At 51.3% G+C, this 25,518-nt stretch overlaps 2 protein-coding genes across 3 annotated transcripts in view; both read left to right on the top strand.

Moving 5' to 3' along the window:
* The first annotated feature begins 5,052 nt into the window (after positions 1 to 5,052).
* LOC131910275 (uncharacterized) lies at positions 5,053 to 8,800 on the top strand. Of its 2 annotated transcripts, none has more exons than XM_059262248.1 (3): positions 5,053 to 5,220; positions 7,272 to 7,691; positions 8,449 to 8,800. In XM_059262248.1, exons 1-3 carry the CDS (start codon positions 5,209 to 5,211, stop codon positions 8,725 to 8,727), a joined length of 711 nt encoding a protein of 236 aa, XP_059118231.1. In that variant the 5' UTR covers positions 5,053 to 5,208; the 3' UTR covers positions 8,728 to 8,800. The 2 variants fall into 2 exon arrangements, with proteins under 2 accessions (XP_059118231.1, XP_059118232.1); XM_059262249.1 differs by having other exon boundaries at positions 8,400 to 8,800.
* A 10,089-nt stretch (positions 8,801 to 18,889) lies between these two features.
* The window catches only part of Slc25a48 (solute carrier family 25 member 48), a 41,997-nt gene continuing 35,368 nt past the window's right edge, over positions 18,890 to 25,518 (top strand). Inside the window, 2 exon segments of the mRNA XM_059262247.1 lie at positions 18,890 to 19,023; positions 22,570 to 22,613. Of these exon segments, the coding sequence (XP_059118230.1) occupies positions 18,978 to 19,023; positions 22,570 to 22,613 (90 nt within the window). The 5' untranslated portion in view covers positions 18,890 to 18,977.

Raw genomic sequence — 25,518 nt, 5'->3', positions numbered from 1 at the left:
CAAAGTCTACACTCAGTGACATTTCCCATCTCTAAGACAGTCCAAATCTACCTAGCATGCAATGAGCCAGGAAAGCACGGGCAGTTCTCAGGGGAAAAGAATACATTCAGATCCCAAGGTGAGTCATGGCTGCTGGATTACCAGACAAAGACTTCAAAGAGGCTGTGGTGATAGCATGCTCCACCAGATCCAGAGAAATGCACAGAAGAGGACCAAGAAGATATTTGTGTACAGAGAACTTTAAAACACTTTTAAAAGAGCAAACGGAAATGCTAGGGTTGAAAAATAAAAAGCTGAAACTTAAAATTCCCTCTGCATGATCCAGCAGGGGCAAGAGTGAAGGGTGCTTGTGAGGTGAGGGAAGGTGCATGTGAGGTGAGGGAAGGTGTGTGTGTGTGTGTGTGTGTGTGTGTGTGTGTGTGTGTGTGTGTTAGGGGAAGGTGCGTGTGAGGTGGGTCAGAATGATTCAATCTGAAGAACAGGGAGAAAGGATTCTTTAAAATGAACCTCAGGGATAAACGTGGAAACATTCTTAGGATATAATGGAGTGTTGGTCGTTAGACTTCTGGGAGAAGAGGAGAAAGAGAGTGGGGGAAATGCTTGAAGAAATAAAGGCCCGAAGGTAGTAAAGGGCAGAACCTGGCACATTCGGGAGGCTCTGTGCACCCCAAGAGGGTGTGCTCTGTAAAGACCATGCCTGGATGCAGCATGAACTGCTGAAAACAAGATAAAGTTTCTGCTGGAACAAAGAACTGAGACACAGCTCACAGCAGGGCAATGATGCGTCCAATCCAGGGGCAGCACTACCAGTCCGGGGAAGTGGGAGGAGCCAGTGGTTCACTACCAGTCAGGGAAGTGGGAGGAGCCAGTGGTTCACAGTCCTACCAGTCAGGGAAGTGGGAGGAGCCAGTGGTTCACACAGCAGCAGGGCCACAGTCAGGAGCCAATAAACTGCACTCCCTGACCTTTTCATTACAGTTACATAAAGTTCTAGACAGTGTAAAGCCATGGACAGTGGTAGCAGGTGGCAGAGTTCTTGAGGGTGGTGAGGGAAGAGAGGAGGAGGGAGCTGGTGTATGACTCTTCCTGGGGAGATGTAAACAGCCATCTATTCACCCCAGGTAGGAAACCAACAACAGACAGTTTCATGAACCGATGAGTTTTATTGGTGTTGATTAGAGGAGTGTGGGTGAGGGGTTACTTACAGGAGCAGAAATGATTCAAAGGCAGCTGCATCAGCAAAGTCCACCCCAGCGCGGGTGACTGCTCACAGAAACTGGGAACCGGGAGTACACTGCACAGCCTGCAGACAGCTCGGCAGGTTGGAGGCTGTCCTTTCCAGGTGGCTCTGTTGGTGGGAGCTCCTTCCAGGCTGCACAGCTTGCCTGACAGTGTCTCTCAGCAGTCCTTACTGCTTATAGAAGCTTGAGGAGGGAGGGGCCTAGTGAATCTGGTCAGTTTTAGGGACTTTCTGAGGCTAGTGAGTTGTTTAGTCCTGAGTTTAAATGAGCTTCCCTGCAGGATGGAAGGTTCCACCTCCCCTTTGAACACCCTGTTGTTTCATTTCCTTTCCTGAGTCATAACAGCTTCACTTCAAGATGGAAGGTTTGAACCTCAGAGGAAACCGCCACACAATGGAAGGAAGAGAGGCTGGGAAGGAGCATGAGAGAAAATTGGCGACATTATAAAAGTACATGACAAAGTTTTGAGGGTTATAGAAATGTATCTTGACTGTGGTATCCTCTTCTGTTTGGATCTATGTATGAACTGACCACATTTATTCTTTGAACAAACCCAATTTAATGCACTTTAGTTACAATGAGTTATTGGGATGAACAAAGGATCTGAAGACTCCACAAAGGAAAATATGTAAGTTGGCATTGTGCACATGCAAAGTTTCTCACCTTCTTCAGCCATCCACATATCAGACACTTCTCTGCTACTGTGACAAAGCACTGTGGCCAGAAGCCACTGACAGAGGGAAGGGTTTATTATGGTCCCAAGAGGATTAGAGTCCATCATGGCGGGGAGGCACAGCAGCAAATGGCCGGCTTGGTGGCAGAGGCAGTGAGCTGGGTTCCCTCTTGATTGACAAGAGTGAAGTGGAAGGAGGGAAGTGGAAATGGAAAGATTTTAATTTCCAAGTCTATGGTGGTATTGTGTTCCCCAAAATATTGTGCACTCTAATAAACTTATCTGGGGTCAGAGACAGAACAGCCACAATATTAAACAGAGGTTAGGCAGTGGTAGCATATGCCTTTAATCCCAGCATTCCAGAGACAGAAATCCCTCTGGATCTCTGTGAGTTCAAGGCCACATTGGAAACAGCCAGGCATGGTGACACATGCCTTTAATCCCAGGGAGTGATGGTAGAAAGTAGAAAGGTATATAAGGCATGAAGACCAGAAACTAGAAGCATTTGGCTGGTTAAGCTTTTAGGCTTTGGAGCAGCAGTTCAGCTGAGATTCATTCTGGATGAGGACTCAGAGGTTTCCAGTCTGAGGAAACAGGATCAGCTGAGGAAGTGGCGAGGTGAGGTGGCTGTGGCTTGTTCTGTTTCTCTGATCTTCCAGCATTCACCCCAATAACTGGCCTTGGGTTTGGTTTTATTAATAAGACTCTTTAAGATTCCTGCTATACAAGTCTGCCCCCAGGGACATACTTCTTCCCCTAAAACTCCCCAAACAGCACCACCAACTGGGGGCCAAGTGTTCAAATGCCACAGACTGTTGGGAGAAAGAGGGAACATTTCCCCAACTACCACGATCAGGAAGACAGAACTAAACCTGACATGTGCTACAAGCCACAGGGTGGCAAACATTTTAAAGTGCCAGCAAGAGTGTGATGAAAATAGAATTTTCTGGGGGATATAAAGATAGTGAGTGTGCCCACTTTGGAAACAATTAAACCGTGTCTTATTTAAACATACATTAACTATATGATCTAATTAGACAAATCCTAGCTAGAAATACAAAGTACTTGGACACAGTGTCTCATATTCAGCTATTGGTTGCAATAAAGTTTGTGATGGAAACTGAAGTGTCTATGCTCAGGTATGTGGCTACAGAAACTGTGGCCTAGCATAGAGAGATGCGCTGCTCATCAGCAAAGAGGAAAGAAGAGCAGGCCTGAGGGGGATGAGACTCCAGAGTGCCAAAAAAAAGAGAACTCCGCACACGGAGTTCCTACTCCATGACTCCACTCCTCCTAGAAGAGGAAGGAAGGATCTGATAGTGTTCAGAAGCAAATCTGGGTGTGGTGGTGCACATCTGTAATACCGAGTGTGGGAGGCAGGGGTAGGAGGATCAGAAGTTCAAGGCCATCCTTGACTACATAGCGAAATCAAGGCCAGCCTGAGCTACAGGAGATCCTGTTTTAAAAGGGGTGGCAGTGGTGGACAGAGAAGTTGCTCAGCGGCTAAGAGCACTGGCTGTCCTTGCAGAAGATCTGGGTTCAGTTCTTAGCCCCCACATGAGGTGGCTCATAATTATAACTTCAGTTCCAGGGGATCAGTTGCCCTCCTCTGGCCTCTCAGGATACTGTGTGCACATGGTGCACATACATTCACTCAAACATGCATACATATACATAAAATAAAAATAATAATTTCTAGTTAAAAAGCAAAATCAGTAGTGTTTTGGGTCTGGGAATCAGTGGAGGCATTACTTGGGGGCTGTTCCATGGACATACCGATTTGTCAATATTTATTAGCCTTAAATAATGCTGATTTTTTAAAAAGTTGATTATATAACATGAACTAAAATAGTAAAGCTGGAAAAATACAAATAACATGACATTTGTACAAAGACAGTCGAGGAGATGGATATAAAAAATAATCTAAAGACTGATTTGAGCTTTAAAAGTTAATCATTTGGGTTATTTTGGTATTTCAAATCAATTTGGGGGAGAAATATTTACAAATGATATTGAGTCAGTTGGCCATTCCAGTTACAAAATTAAGGCCTATATTCACTTATGGAAAAAAAAAAAAAGAATTATACATAGATTAAAGAGTCAAGTCTATTTAAAAACATAGTCATCTTAGATGAGCAAGCAGTAGAGGCCTCCGAGTGAGTGTGTGGTGTGGCTTGGAAGAGCCATGCCTGTGCCCAGAGAGCCCCACGGGGCCACACTGTTTGGAGTCTAGTCCTGGGGAAGCCCAGGGTCCCACAGACAGGACAGGACAGGACAGGAGTTCCCAGGCTCCTGTTCACGCCCCCAAACTAGAGAGAACTTCAAAGCCTTCTTCCCCTTCTCTGCTCAGCCCCCTCTGGGAAATGGCACAACAGTGGTGTCCTTCCGACTGGAAAGCTTGCAGAAAGGACCAGGCAGCACACATTAGAGCGGCCCAGAGTGGCTGCAGACACTTCGCAAGGGGTCAGCAGTGCTGGTCACCTCCTCCTAAGGAGGAGCACTTGGAGTGCTACAGGGACCAGCATGGCCGTATATAATCAGTCCTGAGACCCGCTCCCTTTACAGGTGACTTGGGAAGAGCCATGGTGGGGTGCCTTAGCCATGACCCCGGGGCACTGAGAGGTTGGAGCATCAGGTGAGTAGAAATCCACACAGCACTGGGCAGCTCCCCTAGTCAGTGGATAGACAGGACTGTGGACCTTCCTCTTCTTCTACCCCAGGGCTGTCACCCTGTAGTCTCTGGACAGAGGTCTCCCATGAGTCACTGGCCCCAGAGGAGACCTGGTCTGACTGCAGATGTTTTCATTCTCTTTGTTTCTCTGGTCTCTTGGGGCCATCCGAATTAAGCTGAATGAAGAGCAGGTGAGGCGCACAGGTGCTGGGTGTAGGGCAGAAGTCTCCATGGCAACAGAGCCTTCTGGCTTTCCTGCCTGGCATCAGGCCTTGTGACTTCACAGCGGAATCTTCTCACAGTGGGCAGGAGGGGTTGCCGGGTAACGAGGGTGGGGGAGGGGCTTTGGCCTTCTAGCTCTAGTTTGAGGCTTAGGCTTCTTCCTGTCAGCATCTGGGGCTCCAGTCAACTCCAGTAGACTCCAAGTGGCGAGTGCTAGTGAGTGTGAGCGGCGTAGCACGTGGGCCATTCTCTGCTGAAGCCCTCTGGGGGATTGGAGGAATCACTCCTGGTTTCCTTCAATCCAAGCCTAGCAGGTGAAGAGGAGCCAGGGCCCCAGGAGGAAAGACAGAAGTGTGGCTCTTTCCCACCCAGAACAGCCTGTCCTGGTCAGCACCCTCTCAATGGCAGGAAGGGTAAGACAGAGGGGGAGTCGCCACAGGGGGCTTCCATAGGAAGCACAGTGGAGCCCTCCTACCCAGCGATGAGCCATCCAGCCCACTCACACGTGTTAGGTTCCTCAGTTGACTAACAAATCGCTGAAAACCTGCTGGAATGGTGGCAGTTCACCCCCACAGTGCTGGAGGCCCGAAGCCTGATGCCACGGTGTCAACAGAGTGAGTTCCTTCTCGGGGTGCAAGGGAGAAGCTGTCCTGTGCCTTTCTTCTGGCTTCTGGTGATGCTGGTGACCCGGCGTTCCTTGGCTGTGGCACCACCACTGCAGTTTCCACTCATGAGATCATGTATGACGTGCTCCCCAAGTACCTGTGTCCAAGTTTCCCTGTCAGAGATTCCGGGCATGCCCTAACCCAGTAGAACTCCACCTCTTGTATGTGCCAAGATCATACAGACAAGGAAGGGCCCAGTCACGGTGCCAGGGCTCAGGGCTGGGATGTACCTTACGGGGAGCATGCACAACACACACACAGAGTGCAGATGGGGCTCAGCCTGTTCCCCCAGCACAGTGCCAGGAGAGGCCAGTCTGGATGAAGGGTAGGATCGGGAATGTGAATGTGTGCTCTGGTCCCTCATCTCCAGGAGCTCTCGGTCCATGGACAATACTTTCCTAGGAGTTAGGCGACATTCAGGGAGTTAGGGACCTGCTCTGATTGTACCTGTGACAAAGGAAGGGGAAGCCAGAGCTGGGACCCCCTAGAGGAGTCAGGAAAACCAGGGGCTAGACCATAATAGACTTCCCATGAAGCCAAGAATCTATAAATTGGAGCAGCTTGAGGCCTCTGGAAATGGTCCCAATGAACATTGACAGAAATGGGAGACTCCAGGTCTCTGTATGTCCCCACCCCCAGCCCCCACCCGGCCAAGAAGGAATCCATCATTTCCTTTCTCTGCCTCTCCATAAGACATGACTCCTCCCCCTACCAGCCTGGGTCAGCAAGAACTTAGATCCTAGCCAAGCCCTACTTGACAGTCTCATTCTCTTACTCTCATTCTCTTCCCCTCTTCCCCCTTCTCTCCCTCATGTGAATGGGTGTTTTTCGTGTATGTGCGTCTGTGCACTTACATGCCTGCCTGGTGCTTGTGGAGGCCAGAAGAGAACATTGGATCCTTTCAGAAACAGGGTTCCCAATGACCGTGAGCCACCAAGTGGACGCTAGGCTTGAATCTAGATTCCCCTGGAAGACGGTTGTGCTCTTAGGCTCCGAGCCGGCTCTGCAGTCCCATCTATGTTCTTCCTTCCACACTGGCTGTCCTTTCATTGTCCACCACACACCAGGGCTTTTCTAGATCCCCTGGAGACAGACAGATGGGCCTTGCCTTGATGAGATGTGTAATTAATTCAAGATAGCCAAAAACAATGCCGGCAAGTGCTTCGGGGCAGAGTAGGCACACCAAAGGAGACGTGTCCTCAGCTGGGAGGGGGGTCAGTTAGTAAGGAGATGACTAAACCAGGATGGTAAAGAAAGCACCCCGACCAGGCACCATATGCAGCCATCACCCAGGCAAAGGGATGGCTCAGGCAAGCACACTGGTGTGTGCTCAGGACCTGCTAGGAAATGCCGAGTGAAGGCCTGTGTGGACCCAGCAGACCTAAGGGGAGTCCGAGACCAGGAGGTTAGAACAAGGAACTAGACCTTGATTTTTTTCTTGGAAAAGTATTGGTTGAGTGTCAGGGGCATGGACGCCTCAGGTGCAGGATAGGAGGAAAACCATTTCTGTGAGGAAGAAGGGGTAGCAGTCACTATGGGGAGGCTGGGAGCTGGGAAGACAGGGTCAAGTGTGGTGTGACCGAGGGCCTAGGGACCAGGGTCTACTGAGCAGAGCCAGTAGGGTGAGAAGTGAGGTGAGGCTGCAGAGCTCAGGGTTTTCTGAGGGCATGATTGGAACCACTACTGGACTTTCCCAGAAGGGAGCCCTGATCAGTTGTGGGCCCTACAAGCCCCCCAAATGTAGACAGGACTAGGAAGGAAGCAGGCAGTAGTGACTAATGGGTACCCTCTCTTCTTAGACAACTCAGAAGAGCCACGAGACTGAGTCCAGTGCCTCGATCTCTCTGAGTCTCCTGTTGGGGGAGGACCCAGGACACCTGTCCCAGCAACCGCAGGCCACCAGTTCACAGGACCAGGAGCCACTTGGCTCTCCCAGCCCCTCTGAGGTGGGCTCAGAATACCTGCCTTTTTTCCACATTCCTGAGCAGCCCCTGGCTATGGAGGAGCCACCTCAGCAGGTTCAACTCTGCCCAGGACACAAAGCTGGCAGGAGCTGCAGAGAGGGTCTGTTCCTCGAGGAGTCAGCGCCACCCAGTGGCTTCTTCCCGTACTACCGCTCTCAGGAAGAGCTGCTCAACTGCACCACCCCTCAAGGCTGCTGGTGTCTGGGCACCAGAGACCGCTTTCCTGGAAGTGGGGCACAGGATGGCTGCTGCAAGGTGACATGGGATGGATTCCCTGTGAATCTGAAGAGGCCACAGGAGGGCAGGCAGCACCAAACCTCTGGAATGCTCCAGATACCTATCCCCAGTGAGCCCTTGGCCGATTGGCACACTAGCTGTGGGCACAGAGGCTAGAGGGACTATACTTCATCTCCTCCCTTTCAGGAAAGTGGCTCTGGAGATCGAATTACACACAATAATTCAAAGAAAGGCCTGGAACCAGAGCTGAGCCCATACAAACACTTCATTACTTCTTGAAATTTGTTAGATACCCAGATACTGGATCTGTGCCATCTCATTTAATCCTAATGACCCCATGCTAATGCAACTTACAAGTGAGACAACATCTCTTTGAATATCAAAGGAACACGACCTCAGTCACCCAGGTAGCAGGTGCCAAGCCTGGGTTCTGGTCCAGCCCCATACCCTCTAATGTTATGAGCAATCCCCCTGGCAACCACACAGCTTGGCATGGGGTCTAGGGACGGCACAAGAAGTGGGGGTAGATAATAAGTTCAAATCCAGGATCAAACTTTCCCATGGGGGCCCCTGGATGGGTAGGCAATGTCACCAAGGGCTCCCCACTCTGCAGAACTGGCCTGGGTCCTGGCGCCCTCCCTGATTGCCCTGTAGAGTTATATAAGGCAGGGTCCATCTTGGCATCTGGGCCTGAGCCGGGCTGACACCTTGCTTTTCCTCACCCAGTGTGCTTTGGCAGGGCCTGACCTCCTCTCTGGCTTTTCATCCTCACCAGCCTGCTGCCACTTCCTGGGAGGGTTCATGCCTGATGGTGACCAGGATCTTCCCCTCTCTGGGGACCGTGCTCTTGATGCTTCAGGATTTGTACCATACTACAGAAGCCCTGAAGAGGGGCTTCACACCAGCCCGGTGCCTCCCTCCTCTGTGCTGGGGAGCTCGAGGGAGCGACCCCAACCTGGTGCTGCCAGCCTGTGAGGATGCAGCAGTGAAAGCCGCAGGGACTTCTGGGAGTGAACTTGCCAGTTGGGTGAGGGACAAAGAGAACTGGAGCTGAAGGTTCCACAGCTCAGTCCGTTTGCCCTGGGACCATTCGTCCGTCCTGGGGCAGAAAGAGGTCTTCTATTAGATCACCAGTGTGTGTGTGTGTGTGTGTGTGTGTGTGTGTGTGTGTGGGGATCCTCTCATCGCCACAGAGGCCCACAGGAAGAATCTACCCTCCCCCTCCACACCTTTTCAGTGCCCAATGACCTGACAGAACACACACACACACACACACACACACACACACACACACACACACAGAGGTCTGGGCTCACTTTTCTCATTGCAGCAGGAGAGGCCTGTGCCACATTCAGCTACCCAACGCCACCCCCGGAAATCAACCATCCTGCCCCATCTATCCCACTTTATTCTCCTAGGTGGAAAATCTGCCTGATGAGGTGTGGGGGTGGGCACCACAAGCGTGGCTGCAGAGGGATTCCTACTGTGCCCCCCATTAGAACCTCATTTGTCCTTCCGTAGCTTGTCACACACCTGGACACAGGGATTCCTGACACAGGGAGCAGGGGCCTCCTGGACAACTTAGAGGTACACACCCCGAAGCTGGCTTTGTAAATAAATCCTGTCAGCATGGGTGCCTTTCTACCTCAGTGTAGTGCTTCAGAACCGGCCCCCAACTTCCCTCTACTGAGCACTCATTATGAGCCGGGGGCCTTGCCAGATCCTCAGAGATAATCTCATTCTACAGGCCAAGAAACAGGCTCAGTGGGGCGGGAGACAGGCTTCTGATTCTTAGTACTGACATTAGCAGAGACCCATGGCTGGGGCTGCAGGGATGGCAGGATTGATCTGCTGGGAGGAGCTGAGCTGGAGTCCGACTGCACAGCCTGGAGATCCAGCCAGGCTCTTGCACAGCCCACTTACTGTGCCTGCCCATTCCCACCCTGTGTGCATCCAGGCCTGGTCATCTGCATCTGCTTTTCCCGAATCTTTTCACCCAGCCGTTCTGCCACTTAGGAAAACCTCGGTGTATTTTGTGGAAAAAAATCCATGTTGCTTTAAGGTTTTATTCTTTAACCACCATGCCCCACCCCCGCCCCAGCTGACCACACACACACACACACACACACACACACACACACACACACACACACACACACAACACACACACACACCCTGCTTGTTACTCAGTCAGAAGAAACGGTTCTGGAGTCCTTTGGAATTGCTCCTCCTCAACATGGGGAATTTGCCTGTGCGGTGATTACTCTGACCCTGGAGCAGAAAAACAGTGGGGGATGGGTGTGCTCAAAGCTGAGTGATCTCAGCCTCGACATTGGGTCCTGTAGGGCTGGTGGTGCAGGCCTTTAATCTCAGCCACTCAGGAGGCTGAGGCAGAGAGTTGTTAGTCTTAACAACTTGTGATACTAGCTCAGAGTTAAAGAATAAAAGAAAATAGGATGTCTGGGGGTGTAGGTAAGGCTCTAGGATTAATACCCAACAAAAAATTGTGGGTCCTAGTGCCCGGCCGTTTTTAGCAGGTGGTAAATGGGCATAGAAGGACTGGACACATGCTAAACGTGTAGCAAGTGGGCAGACCTTGTTTCACTGAAACAATGTGCTGATCATGTTAGTTCTCGGTCTCTTGTCCTATGCCCCAGACTTGACCTCTACCCCCAGAGGTTATTTGGAGAGCATTGGCTGATGCGCATGTGTGTCCAGGAATTAGGGGTGATAGGTGGCAAATCTATCAGGTCTCCTGGGAGCAAATGCTGGCTTGAGAGGAAGGAGCCTGTACTCCTGTCACCGGAGCACTGTGATTGTCTGTCACTCACAGCAGCCGCCATCTCACTGAGGACTACCACTGACCCGTGGGTGCCACTGTCCACATGATCCCGTCTCAGCTCTTGGCCCTGCCATCCAAGGTCCTCTGGAGTTAGGCCCCGCCCTTCAGCATCCTGACCCCCAAGGGAGCCGCGCAAAGGTCTGCCTAACCCTGCTCTCTCTCCACAGCCATTGCTCTGGTGCACCCTTGCCCCGTGCCATTTTCTCAATCACCTACAAGCTTAAACAGTCTCTCCCACAACTTCCCAGTCTACCCTCAGACTTTCTTTCTGCACACTGCTAGCCTCTGCTCCTTAGGTAGGTATGGGTGAGCCTGCAGCGAAGCCTCGAACACACACACGGAAGACAACCATGTGACCTAGCTGCCTCCCATTTAGGGCACCACAGACCCCACTTGACTCCCCAGTGAGGTTTCAATAGCAGCTGTGGCCCTGGTCACCCTCTTATACCCTCTTCTTCCACAGGTTTCCTTCAATTTCAGATCTCCCCTGTGCTACCCAGGCTCCCCTGATCAGGAAACCACCGTGTAGTCAGATTTTTCTTTGGGTTGCCAGCTCACAAATAATGACACAGAGACTTACTAATTAGGAAAGCTTTGCCTTAGCTTAGGCTTGTTTTTAGCTAGCTCTTATAACTTATTTTAACCCATTTCTATCCATCTACGTTCTGTCACATACCGCCCATCCTGCTTCCTCTGTGTCTCCTTATCTCTCTCCCGCACCCAATGACCTCCTCCTACTTCCTCTCTCTGCCCAGAAGTCCGCCTATTCCTCCTGCCTAACTCTTGGCCATCCAGCTTCTCATTAAATCCATCACAGCAATAGATCTTCACACAGTACAAACATCCCACGACACCTCTGCTCATCATTAATGCAGCCCACTTGTATCCATCACCTGCGGAGAAAACTGGAGGGAGTCAGGTGGTCCTCAGCCCTCAGGACCCAGTATGGAAGAAAATCCAGGAGCTCCAGGGTCCTGCATTGGTGTCTGGGAGAGATTTCTCCTTCTGATATCAGAGTCCTCTATCTAGGATGTGATGCAGTTGGCGTGTTTTTCCTGTCTCATGATGATATAGAAGCTGAGGCAGGGGAGTTAGGGCATTTATGTTGAGGGGTGGGACTATGGGCCTTTAGGAAAGTCACGTCCCTTATTGAGTCCTGGCCAGAAGAAGCATTTGGGGCTTGGAGTGAAACAGCTGGGAGCCAGCAACCATCACCTCTTCAGCGAACTTGTTTGAGCACCCCCCCCCCCCGAAAGTCAGGAGCTGCCTAGCAGAGCCGGCTTACAAGCTGCAGGGGATGCCGAAGGAAGCGCTTCCTCCTTGCAGCCCACAGCTCTCAGGATGTCTGAGGGTGCCAGAGTGGCTCTCAGTGGCCTCCCTGGCACCCTCTGACATCTCTCTCAGTGGCCTCCCTGGCACCCTCTGACATCTCTCAGTGGCCTCCCTGGCACCCTCTGACATCCCTCTGGACCTTTCTGTTTATACAGTCTGGCTCCATTCTGGTGACCTTTTCCACCTGAACGTTCCTAGTGTTGTGGAGCAGTGCCCTCTCCTGGCACATCTTGTCAAGACACAGTGGGTGTCTCCGTGGTCTAGATAATAAAATTCTTTGGGCGTCATCTAGGAAAGTGCCACCCCTGCCTTATAAAGACTGAGCCAACAGCAGCAGCCTCAACTCTGGTGTGAGCCCAGGCAGCCTAGCCCTTAAATGGCCAATCTGCCTTCACTCCTCAGCCACCCCCATGCAGCTTCTCAACTCTGTGATGGGCTGAGCATTCTCTGGACAGACCCCAGAGAACTGCCCATGGGGAAGAAGCCCTGTTCCCAATGACAGGCTCATACAGCACCCCCAAAATCAGTGTGGCCTTTTTGTCCCTCCAGTTACCTCCTGCAGCCAGCACAGGGACAATGCACACCCAAAGAAAGCATGTGTGTGGAGTCCTGTCACAGTCCTCAGTCTTTACTGTTGTACCCAGAGTCCCCCAAAGACCATCAAGAGACCAAATCCAATGCAAAAGCAAAGGGTCTTTTTACTACGAGTTAACTCAGGAGACTCTGTCCCCCGACTCAGCAGCAGAGCAGGAGAGACCCCGAGTAGCCAGAGGGTGGAGTTTTTAAAGCAAGGGGGACTTGGGGTCTGCAGACTACAGAGGAGCAGACTCAGGATTGAAGCACCTTCCGTCCTTGGTTAGTTTGCAGCTTCAAGAAATGGTAGTGGTGGCTACTACAGTTTTTATCACGACCCTGCTTTGCTGTGACTTGCTGGCTGCTTCTACTATATGGGGACATCTGGCAGGGTTTTCCTGTAACTAGAGCTAGGCCCAAGGTTGGGGGCTCAAGGGCACATCATGCTGTGTCAGGGGCCTACATTCTGTTGGGTGTTTTCCACAGTCTGTCATGGCTGCAGAATAGCCAAGGCAGGGGTCCAGGCAGGGGCCTAGGTTCTTCAATTACATCCTTTTATTCTCGGTGGTGGATGGGGTCCTAGTGGTCAGTACAAAGGCCTAGAGGCAGAAAAGCAGCCAACACTTTGGAGGCCCCAAAAGAAGCCATGATTCTGTGGGGCTCTGGTAAGGCCCATGGAGAGGTGTCACTACTGCAACTGGAAGGGAGGTGGCTGCCTCCTCAGCTCTGCCATGATCCAGACTCCCTCTTCTGCTGACATCAGGTGGCCAGCCCCTTAGTCACTGCCCCATAGCCTCCCTGTTTAAGGGACCTCTGAGTGCTGACTGAACATCAGGCCTACACAGGCCCAGGAGACAAGGTAGTGCCTGTTCTCAAAGGCTTCCCATCTGATGGACAGACAGACTATAGGCCAGAGTGCACAGGCAGGCAGGTGGCTATGTCTAGCACAGACAGTCGAGGTGGAATGTGGTGGTGTGCACTTCAGCAAAGGCCTGCCAGGCCAAGTGGCAGCCAAGCAGAATCACAAAGGAGTGGGCACTGGGCTTAGCCAGAGAGCGGAAGCACCCCCACAAGGGACTCATAGTCCCACACAGGGAAGGAATGTGGGGTGTGAAGCCACACTGCCTGGCTGGAGTCCAGCTGGACAAAGCTTAGGTAGTAGGAGTAAGACGTGGAAAGGCCACTGGACTCTGCCACACAGGCCTGAATGGGGAAACAAAACGTGCAGACTAGGCCACAGACAGTCACGGAGGACACTGCAGAGAGGTGGCTGCAGCAGAGGTCAGGCTTCTGAAGGCTGCTGTGGCAACAGTTGGAGAGGGAGCCCAGGACCAGATCAGAGGGAACAAAGTGGACCAAATCTATGTCCACTGTGCTGAGGCAGAGACAGCACAGGCGTGGCCTGGGCCGCCAGAGGACAGGGAGAGCACCAGGAGTTCCTGGATGGAGGGGTGAGGCCTGGGAGAGAGCAGTGAGGCTCATACCCACGTGTGCGTGGCAGCTCAGTGGAGGTGCAGTCTCCTGTGTGGAGGGGTTGGGAAGGAGCAGCATTGGGGGTTAGCATTCTCATGGACATGCTGGGCTGCGATGTGACCCTCCCAGGTGGAGGCCTTGAGTAGAACAGTGGTTCTGTGCTCAGAAGTGAAGTCTGGGGACAAGTAAAGTAGGGGGATGGATGATGGTGTGAACGGAGGAAGGCCCACGGAGGTCTCCAAGGAACCTTGTATTTAGGGATGGACAGGAGACAAAGAAGGGGAGAAGAAAGCCAGGCAAGAGGAGCTGCAGGCCCGTCATCAGAGTGGTGAGCAGCTGGCTCAGGTGTAGGTAGTGGGCACAGGTGCAGATGGAGGGCACAGGTGTAGATAGTGGGCACAGGTGTAAGTGGTGGGCTCAGGTGTATAGGGTGGGTACAGGTGTGGATGGTGGGCACAGGTGTAGATGGTGGGCACAGGTGTAGATGGTGGGCACAGGTGTAGATGATGAGCTCATGTGTAGGTGGTGGGCACAGGTGTAGACGGTGGACACAGGTGTAGATGGTGGGCACAGGTGTAGATGGTGGGCTCAGGTGTATAGGGTGGGTACAGGTGTGGATGGTGGGCACAGGTGTAGATGGTGGGCACAGGTGTAGATGGTGGGCACAGGTGTAGATGGTGGGCACAGGTGTAGATGGTGGGCTCAGATAGAGACTGAGTCCTTGGCCGAGAAAAGTGTTAGAGAGCTGGAGCCATGGCTAAGTAGACTGAAGGTATCACCAGGAGACTCCAAGCTGTGGAGCCTTCCCTGACTTCTGGAAACAACTCCTCCAGCGCTTTCCCAGGGGCGTCCATGTCGTATCCCAGACAGTCTCTTCTTTAGCGGCTTTCTCAAAAGGAAAGGCTGGCATATACCAGTACCCAGGAGCTTCTGTTGCCCTTGAAGGAGACACAGGAAATGGGTCCCTTTATCCAAGGACACCAGCACCCACCCCATCCTACACATGCCCCTACCACATAGTCATGCTGCAAGAGCTCTGTGTGGAAGAACTGAGGGAGATGGAATGGAATTTCTCTCTGGCCATGGCAGCCCAGGTAGCCCCTCTCTCTGAGAGGCTAACTCTGAGCTCTGGTTACTTTCTGAGCTGGTTGGTTGCATCCTAGCCCAGAAAACAGCATAGATTCAGCAGCGGCATCAATGCTGCCTCCAAGAGGGAAATCCAGGGATGGGTGGTTCCTTTGCTGGAACCAGGGTTCTGCCGGGTCCCACACCCCAGGGCTCAGGACTCTGAGGGCCTGCCTGCTCCATGCTGCCACTCCATGTAGGGTTCTCCGTACTCTTCTTGTGACATGCTTCAGGGTAGACTCACAGCGTGCACTCGGGAATGTGAGGGCTTCCAGTCATCTCAGGCTCATTGACAATCAAGCAGCAGAACCCTGGGCCAGGGAGGCCATCCTGTCTGCCAGCAGTGCTGCCTGCCAACTCAAGACCACCTAATGGGGCTGACACGGGACTGAGGAGCTGGCAGTCTGCCTGGAAGTGCTTAGGTGGTCCTCCGAGAGTGGCCTTGGGAACTGGCTGGCTTCACACTGGACGCACTCCAACAGTAGGCTCGCCAAAGGACCGCTCTTCAGGGACCTCTCGTCTCCCAAATGGTCACAGGATCGCAGGCATGGTAGAGCCTAGCTCCACTAGTGCTGTAGCCTCAAGGTTGAGTGGACCCCCATGTGCATATGACGTGAGCTCAGACACAGGCTGTGACTCTTCACCCCTCCATAGGGCTTTGCAAGACTCCCCCCACCCTGCCAGCCTGTGCTTCCTGCTTCGTCCTACACTCTCCCCTCAGAGGGGTGGTGTTGGCTCTGGAATTAAAAATCAAAGTCTGTGCACACCTCGTGGAGGATGAGGACAGGGCTACAGGAGGACCCACCCACCACTGATCCCCACTCCTCAGGAGGCTCTGGAGAGGTGCCAGTCGTCAGACTCTTGCTTTGGCAGAAGGAAGCCTGACCAATTGCTCTTACACACTGACCCAAGAGCACCAGTGGGACAAGAGCAGGCTAAGCAGAGGGACTTTCTCCAGGCCACACTCACCACCCCCATCAGCCCTGAGTGCTGTGGCTGGGACCCAGAGCTGCGCCCCTGCTGGAAGCTAGCTGGACACTGGTGAGCACAAGGTCACCTTCCTTAGAGGCAGGGGGAGGTAGGACATTCCAAATGGAACAAAGGTGCCTCGTGTGGCCAGCCTGGATGTCCCTGGACTGCAGTGGTGGGGGGTGAGGGGTGGGGTTGGCTGGATGTGTGGTCTACCTGCAGAGGAAGGTAGACCACACTTTTGGCTAGGACAGTGTAGGTTGAGTTAGCACCTGGTAGGGATCCCCACCACACCATACCCCCAAAAGAGAGATACTTTGGACCCCTAGGTGCTCTGAGCTCAGGACTTTGAAAGGACATGGCTAGAGGAAGGGCCTCAGTTGATTGGAATCACACTGTTAAGCCAGCACAGGACAATACCAGCACCTGCCAAGTGCCATCTCAGGCTGGGGGCGGGGTAGATGTGAGAGCAAAGGGGTAGAAGAAGAGATGTTGAAGGGAGGTGTCAGAAAAGTCAGGTAGCATCTGTAGATTGCCCCTAGAATCATGCCACCACTTTGTAGCTGTGGGATAATGCTCCTAGCTTGATAGGATCTTGTTTGCTCGCTCAGTACCTCTGTTTCCACATCTGTGTTTGAAGATGTGCACAGTGATGCGGAGTACCCATCAGGGTTCTACCTGAGAAACCAAAGCCCCTGTGTGCAATGTCAGAGTTGACCTGAGCTAGTCCCATTTGTTGGATGGACCAGAAGACTGAAACCATCTGGCAAGAGCTGACTTCTTTCAGGACAGCATGTGGTTTGCTTTTAGAGCGTTTAAAATGGTTGAATGAAGCTTTCCCAGGTGATCAAGGTTCAGTTGACTGTGGTGCTGGTCATACATATGCATATACATATACATATACATATACATATACATATACATATACATATACATATACATATACATATACATATACATACATACACACATTCACAGCTAGCGTGTTTAAGACCCTGGGTTAACATTTCTAGTAACATCCACCATCACCCACCCATACTCATAAACCTACCCCTCGTGGCACCACCTGGATTAGTGTTTGGTTGAATCACCCTGTCCTCCCTGTTCTGAAGGCTGGTCAGGGTGAGCTGAGCTCTCCAGGGCTGTGGTGTGATGTCCTCTAAGACAGCCTCACTTATATAGAAGGTTCTGTGGAGCTACTGATTGATCCATCAGCATGTGTGATTGTGGGATGTTGCAGACTGAAGCCAACATTCCCTTCTGTTTCCTTAGCTATCTTTTTTATCATCCATGCCTGCATCTGACTAACACTTGGGCTGTCAGTAAAGCATCTGGAATGTGTTGAGACCGCGGGTTTCCACCAACACAGAAGCCGAGGACACATCAGAGAGCATCTGAGCTGCAGTAGAGTTTCCGCTGCTTTACTGCAGCCTGACTGCTGGAAATGTTTTCCTGTGTTCCCATTGTAGTGAGGAGGCTCTTCTGTCAATACAGGGGTGCCCATTCAGGCCAGACCTGTCCGCAGGAGGGGGCTGTGTGCACACTTCAGAGGAGGCTGCAGGATTTTCCCTTCTGGGTAGGACTTGCCTGGGCTTTTCCCTGTGGAAGCCAGTGTTGGGGGAATAATTTAGAATCTATTTTCAGACCAGGATCTGGACATGTTCATGCCCTGCTTTGGCCTCTTTTCTGAAGGATTACCATTTCTGTGTGAGATGCATATACATTTTATACTTTAAATACACAATGGCTTTCCTGGCCCGTGGAGTGGGGTCCACAGACTTGCTGAAAAGATTAATCAAGAACTGGGGGAGGGGGCTTCAATTAAGTGCAGGATAACAGACTCATTCAGAGCTGGCTTGAAGCTGATTTCTGAATGAGGTACTCCCATACCTTATTCAATTACTCAGTGATAGATGGGACTCTCAACCCAGGGCATGCGGACAGTGTATGACCTGGAGGAGGAGAGGCAGTCTCTTAACTCTAGAACTAGCTTGGAAAAATTGTGTGTACTCCATCTTATAGTGAAATGGTCCATGGCTTTCCATCAGCCAGTCAAATCATTAAGAATTTCTGGTTTGTAGATGCTGTTCAATTACAGTTTGTGTGCATGCATGCATGTGTGTGCATGTGTATGTGTGTACACATGTATGCATGCATGTGTATATGTGTGTTGAGGAGACGAGGACCTCAAGTGTCCTACTCTGTTTTCCACTAGGCTGACTGTCAAGCAAGCCCCAGCAATCCTCTTGTCTCTGGGACTTCTGCCCCTGTCCTCCAACTCTGACGTTCTAGGCACCTAAGGATGCCAGGCATGTGGGTCCTGGGAACCCAAATTCAGGCCCTCATGCTTATATAGCAAGTGCTCTTCCCCACTAACCCATCTCCCCAAACTGTCCCAGTTACCAAGGGAATTCCCTTGGTATGTCTGGCCACTGCCCTCACTCTTCCCAACAACACAGCCTCAGGCTCTTCCATGTCTTCCAGGTGAAAGCAGCAGCTAGATAACCTTCAATTAGTTATTGCAGGGCTGTGTGCCCTTCCACACAGCTGAGAGTCTTGCCGGGTGGGTCCTACTGCAGGCAGCGTGTGGTGTTTGTAAAGCCTCCCTCCTTCACTCTCTTGAACAACTTTGCAAGCGTGTTCTAAACAGGTTTTGGCTCCTCTGGCTGCTGCTTTCACCTGGAAGACATGAAAGACCCTGAGGCTGTGTTGTTGGGAGGAGCGAGGGCGGTGGCCAGAAGTACAAGGGAATTCCCTTGATAACTGGGACAGCCTCCTGGATCACGCCTCTTGAGTGCTGTGCCTTTAAGATCCGCTGGGGGCGGGTTGTCAGCCACCCGCCTTCATTCGCTGACTGCCCAAGCGCGGGTGGCTGGAACACTGAATTTGGGGAAGAACTTGCAGGGTGATCGAGTCGCCTGCGCTTGTGGACACCGGCCATGCCCGACACACACTGAGCGGACGTTGCCCGGGCACAAGTCGCATTGGCCATGGGCAACTTCCAGCTGGAAGACTTCGCGGCGGGCTGGATCGGAGGTGAGTGTGCTTGCAGGACACCGCCCCCCTCCACCCCTGCACTACAGGGCAAGCTGCGCGGTGGCCCTGCGCCAGCTGTTTGCACCTGGTGTTCTCAGCGTGCTTTGCATTGCCTGGTTTCATCACAGAGCTTGGCGTGAGTGACGCCTGCAGCACCCCGCGTCCCTAACCTAGTCCGCTTGGCTGGTCCTGATGTCTGTCCTAGCTTCTGAAGGCAAGCTCTTCAGATTCACAGTGATTTCCTCGAGCTTCTGATTTGCCTCAATGTCAGGTCCCAAGGAACTTGGATCCCATAATGATTAAACCGCTGGTCGGGGCAGACAACCAATGGAGCCACCTCAGTGTGTGCACACCCTTCAGTGACCCAGAGCGCACCTGGGTTTGGGAACATTTCTCCAAGAAACTTTTGCTTAGGTTGGCGCTTGGCTTGACTCCTGAATCCCGGTCTCAAGGTGGCCAAGAACCTGGACTTTAAGATCAGGTTGTTCTCAAGGGCGTTGCCCCTGGAGGGAGCAGAGCCGGTGGGGCAGGGAGTGGAGTGTTACCGGTGCTTTTGCCTGAGACAGCTGAGAGGAATCCCTCTGATCCCCCGCTGTCACCTATCAGATCTCACCTTCTTCAATGTCCTCCTCAACAGCTCTTCTGGACTCCTTGGTCCCTGTGCTTAGGGGTCACTACATGCATCATCATTTTACTGTAGCAAAGCAAAACATGACTGGAATAGTTAACAAAACGGCAGTCTTAGAGTAAAGCCCAAGCCCACCCGCTGCTGCTAGCTGTGTGCTGAGGTCCCTGTCAAGTGCCTCTAGTTGTCTTCCTTAATGACACTGTGCAACAAAATCTCACCACAGTGTCCCCCACGTTTTTCTGAAGCCCTACAGACTTTCCAAGCTCTAGAAACTACTGCCCTAGTACCTCGATTTTTATTTCGCATCCCTGCTTTCAGGCATGTGGGCTGAGTGTGAGCAGGGCGATGCTTGTCCTGGGCTCTGAGCTGCCGCTCCAGACCTGAGGATGGCTGCCCCACCCTGGGGGAGACAGTGGCACCTGGGCTGAGCTGGACCAGCAGATCCAGGCTTTCTTTGACTGCTGTTCAACTCCCTGCTGCCCAGTTCAGGGGAGAGTGGAGGGTGAAGAAGACAGGAAGTTCTAGACCAAGCAACAAGCGTCTCTGTTGCCTGGCTTGTAAGACTCCTCTGCTGGGGGAGTGTTGCCTTTTTCACCAGTGGGGTGGAGGAATTTGTCCTGGAAAAACAGCCCTGTGTGAACATCAAGTGCTAGGGACCACAAAGGCTTCTTCATCTAGGTGACTTTGAGACTTTGTGTAGCCAGATGTCCTGTTCTCTCTCTCTTCTCCCTCCCTCCCTCCTTCCCTCCCTCCTTCCCTTCTTCCCTCTTTCCCTTTCCTCCCTGCCTCCTCCTTATCCATTCAATTGTCACTCCTAACCTCCTCCCCTCCCCCTAGCCCTGGAACCTAATCTGTTTTCTGGGTTCTTTTTGCCTATTCTCCATAATTCATTTAAATAAAGTTGCACAGCTTGTTTGCCTTTGTGTCTGGCTTCTCTTACTTAGCATACTATGTTTTTTAAGGTTCACCCACATTGCAGCAGGGTTCAGTACTTCCATTCCTACCTGTTTTGTGACTTTACCTGGGTAGATATGAATTGTTCACCCCCCACAGAGCATCAAGGTCTAACTTAACTGGTCAGGAAGTTTACTAGAGTTACTGTCAGGAGTACACACAAGGGGTTAGTTAGAGGAGCATGGGAGACTTACTGAAGAACCCACCACAGCATGGCTGACAGCTCCTAAAAGCTGCTGTACACCTGGTCTCAGTTTAACTGGACAGAGAGCATCTCCTCTCTCCAGCAGCCCTTACTGCTTGTATAAGTTTGGGAAGAGGACCCTGTAAATCTTACAAGTTTCAGGAAGTTCTGAGACTTGTGAGTTTTACTTCCTGAGTCTTAAGGATCCTTCTTCCAGGATGGGATGTTTCCATTTGGAGGAAATGGCTACACAGTACTACTGACAGCTAAGTAGCTATCCATTGTTCTGTACCACATTTATTCATTATATGCCACTTGATGGACATTGGTTGTGTTCCCACTCTTTGTCCCCTGTGATGAATGCTGTGGTGACCATGGTATGCTTGCTCTTATTTGAGTTCTTGCTTTGAATTCTTAGGTATAGATCCAGGGTCGGAGTGTTGAGTCGTGTAGTAATTCTGTGTTTAACTCTTGAGGAATAACCAGTTTTCTGCAGTGATGGCACTGTTTCGCATTGCCATCTACAATGTACAAGAGTTCTCAGGGCTGGAGAGAGAGAGGGTTCAGAAGAGTCTGCACTGTTCTTCCAGCGCAGTTCCAAGCATTCGTATACTCAGAACCATCCATCTATATGTGTGATTTCAGGGAATCCGACATCCTCTTCTAACATCTACGGGCACCATATGCATGTAGTGTACATACATACACAAGTCCCAATTTCTTACCCAGGCCATGATGGGGCACGCCCTTAATCCTAGCACTTGGGAGACAGAGACAGAGGCAGTTGGATCTCTGTGGGTTTGAGGCCAGCCTGGTCTACAGAGTGAGTTCCAGGACAACCAGGACAAAAGTCCAATTTCTTTATATCTTTGTCAACACTTTTTATCTGTTTTTCTTTTAAAAAAAATTGCAGCCATCCTAGTGGATGTGAAGTTTTATTATTATTTTGATTGACATTTCCCTAGTGACCAATGATGCTGAGTATATATGTTCATGAACTGTTGGCCATTGGCATGTCTTCCTCAGAGATGTCAAATATGCCACTTAAACAATGTTTTAAGAGTTCTCTGTGTATTCTGGAATTGAGACCCTAGCAGATAGGTGATTTGGAAACAATGTCTCCATTTTTCAGCTGTCTGTCTTCAGTTTCACGAGAGTATCTATTGTGATGTCTAGTTCACCTATTAGTCTTCTTCCTTTGCTGTTTGTGCCTTCTTTATTGTAACTACAAATGTTACAAAACCCGGGTTGTAAAATATTTTCCACATATTTGTATCTTTTAGAGTTTTAACCCTTTGGTCTGTTTTGGATAACTTTTTGTATGTGGTGTGAGGCAGGATCTAAATCCATTCTTCAGCACGTGGATATCCAGTTGTCCCTGAGCCGTAATTCTCATTTTGGGGTACTTTAAAAAATGAGGCCCAGGAAAGCCGGGCGGCGGTGGCGCACGCCTTTACTCCAGCACTCGGGAGGCAGAACCAGGCGGATCTCTGTGAGTTCGAGGCCAGCCTGGGCTACCAAGTGAGTTCCAGGACAGGCGCAAAGCTACACAGAGAAACTCTGTCTCGAAAAACCAAAAAAAAAAAAAAAAAAAAAAAAAAGAGGCCCAGGTTTGAGTCTACTCTCCATCTTCCTCAGTAACTGGGCCAGCCCTGTGCACCGGAAAAACCCCTGGCGACTCATGATTGCCATGCCTCGGTCTCTAACCTCCTCTAGGGGATGGCAGGAACAACCCAGGAGTCCAGAGTTTGGCTGACCAGTGTTGTTCTTTGACCTACAGGTGCAGCCAGTGTCATTGTTGGCTACCCTCTGGACACAGTCAAGGTATAGTCGCTGTGTTTTCATGACCTCTTCGGAAGGTACCTGGGTGGGTCTGCCCCTAGGACCGTGCCTCCCTCTGATCCCACAGGACTCTGCAGCCAAGGGCAGGTCTTCTGTCCTGGGGGATGTGATGCCAGGAGGCTTGCTTTATTTCCATCACAGTCTCCTGTCTGCCTGCAGGATCTTCTGTGTTGGTGAGGAAGGAGCTAGGACTGATGACTGCCCTCCTCCAGGTACCTAGGGACAAATGATTGTCCTCCAAGTCGCTGGGGACAGATGATTGTCCTCCTCCAAGTACCTGGGGACAGATGATTGTCCTTCTCCAGTTCCCTGGAGACAGATGACTGTCCTCCTGCAAGTCCTTGGGAACATATGACTGTCCTCCTCCAAGTCCTGGGGAGCTGAACAATCAGAAAAGGTTTCAGATGTGAGATGGGGTCTGAGCTTGTGGGACTGCGTTTCCAGTCACTGGAAATACATGCCAGGCACAGGGAGCAGCATGGGAAGGAGTGCTGAGGTGGGGACCATGCTTGGCAAAGGCCAGCAAGACAGTTTGCTGATGCACTGAATCTGCATTACAACTGTGGACTCAAATGTAGGCAGGTCCGCACTCAGTCCTTAGGGTGCGTGGCTGTCAGGCTGGGGCTTTGGACCTAGGCTGGAATAATTTGAAAAGGCACATAGGGTATGAGGACCCTGCAGCCAGCAGAGCCCTCCTGACATTCACAGGTACCCCTGAAGGAGTAGGGGAGCTTGTCTCAGATCATGTCATGGAAAACAGGAATGAAGGAGTGAGATGCCACAAAAGGACAGTCTGAGTCCCAGCCATCCCACACATGACCCATGCATGGCGAGCGGGACCCAGCCATGGCCCTGAAACATGGCCACCAATAGAGCTCCAACCCTTCCTAAGACTCCCTGGTCTGTGCACAGAGGAAGCTCTGAGGCCCGACTCAAATGTCTGCACTTTCTTTTCTCTCTGTCTTCCTCTGAATGTGCCAATGGCCCCTCCTAGGTCAGGGCCAGGCTTACTCTATGCCTGCTGTATACCTCTCCAGGGTGGGGCTCAGCTATTGTTCTTTTGTCTGGAGGGCACTGACTACTCCTGCCTCCCAACTTGCTCAGACTCACCAAATTCCTTCCCAGTCTACCCCACCACAGGTCCCTCTGATAATCAACGCCAGTGGGATCAGTTGGTAGGCACAACTCAAACTAGAAATCCTGGGCTGTGGAGTGGCACAGCGTAGGTCTAAGCCCTGATTCCGGCATCTCCTACTTACACAGCCTGTTATGCAGGCTTAAGTTACTCTGCCTTGCAGGGGATGATGAGAAAGTCGTTCCCGATACCCACTAGACATTCTCAGCTGGGAGCTGTTGCTTTAATACCATCAGTGTAAATTAATCTTCTCCCCAGTTACCACAACGTTTTAACCAAATTCAGAGAATGTGTTTAAAGGTTCCCAAACTAAACAGTATACATTCATTTCTCTTTGGGATGATGTGGAGGCACTTTCGAAGTCCTTCTCCCAAGTGGCTTCCCCAGTGGACTGGCCATGGACGTGCTCACCAAATGTGTTCCTCTGTGTCACAGCAAGGGAATATGCCACTATGTCTCTAGTTGACCAGATAAAAGTGAACTCAACAAATTATTGTTGAATAGGATGTGACACACTGACCTAGAAAAAGATGGCTGGGGTATTAGTTTCTTGGATTGCTGTAGTAAATTACCACAAATTGGCTGCCTTAAAATCATAGAAATTGGTGCTGGAGAGATGGCTCAGTGGTTAAGTGGCTGCTCTTCCAAAGGACATGGGTTCAATCCCGAGTACCCACATGAGGTGGTTCACAACCATCTGTTCAGGGGCATCTGATGCCCTCTTCTGGCCTCCACAGTAACTGCTCACACATGGTGCGCAGATACACATGTAGGCAAAACACTCATACACACAAGGAAAAATAAATAAATCTTTTTCAAAATTCCAGAAATTCCAAAATTCCAAACTCTTGCAGTCAGGAAGCAGAAAGCAAAATCAAGCTGTTGGACCCCTGTGGAGACCTCAGGGGGCCTGTGCCCCATGCCTCCGTCCTGGCTTGTGCTGTTGCTACAGTCCTGACCATGGTTTCACCTCTCCAACAACTCTGCCTCTGCCTTCACATGGCCCGTGTCTTGTCAAAGATGTGTCTCTTTTCTAAGGACATGAACCACTGGATTCATGCCATTAGGGAAGTGAATCTCCTTGTTCCCTGCGTAGGCAAGCCTTCCCCCACCCCAGCACACACGCTGGAAAAGCCTGGCCTTGTCCTCTTCCCATCCCATTCTGCATCTGGAAAAACCCTTCTTGTGAGAAGATCCAGGTGGTATCCAGTCAGGAACCCTCTTGCTGAGGCCCCCAGTGTGGCAGCGGGCTCCTGTGGCTTGCCCTGGATTTACCAGGGCACATATCCTTGTTTACCCTGGAGCATTCTCCTCCTCCTGGCTGGCATTTTCTCTAGAGTTCTTGCCAAATGAAAAGGCTCAGGCAAGCCCCAAACAGGAGTCCAGGCAGGGCCAGTGAGATAGCTCAGTCAACAAAGCACCGGCCTTGTAAGCACAAGAACCTGGGTTCAATCTCCAGAACCCATGTGAAAATGCTGGGCACAGTGGCACACACTTCATGGTGGCACACACTTGGAACCCCAGCTCTGAAAAGCAGAGACAGAATCCTTGAAGCTCACTGGCTACCCAGTCCAGTCTAGTTGGTGAGGTCTAGGACAGTGAGAGACCTCATCTCAAAGGGAGTGGGTGGTGTCCCTGAGAATGATACACATGTGTGCCCCCATGTATATGTGTAACCACAAACACAGTCAGAAGAGTCCAGTCTTAGCCACACCCTTGTCCTCTGTGGTGGTTTGGAGGAGAATGGCCCAA

The sequence above is a fragment of the Peromyscus eremicus genome, chromosome 5, assembly GCF_949786415.1.
Source record: "Peromyscus eremicus chromosome 5, PerEre_H2_v1, whole genome shotgun sequence".
NCBI lineage: Eukaryota > Metazoa > Chordata > Mammalia > Rodentia > Cricetidae > Peromyscus > Peromyscus eremicus.
The sequence above is the reverse complement of the archived record's forward strand: the minus strand, read 5'-3'. Positions and strand labels throughout refer to the sequence as shown.

What these genes read in the sequence shown, in the direction of transcription:
- LOC131910275 (XM_059262248.1), top strand. An exon ending in CACAGGATGGCTGCTGCAAG is followed by an intron (nt 7,692 to 8,448) that starts GTGACATGGGAT and finishes CATCCTCACCAG; the next exon opens with CCTGCTGCCACTTCCTGGGA.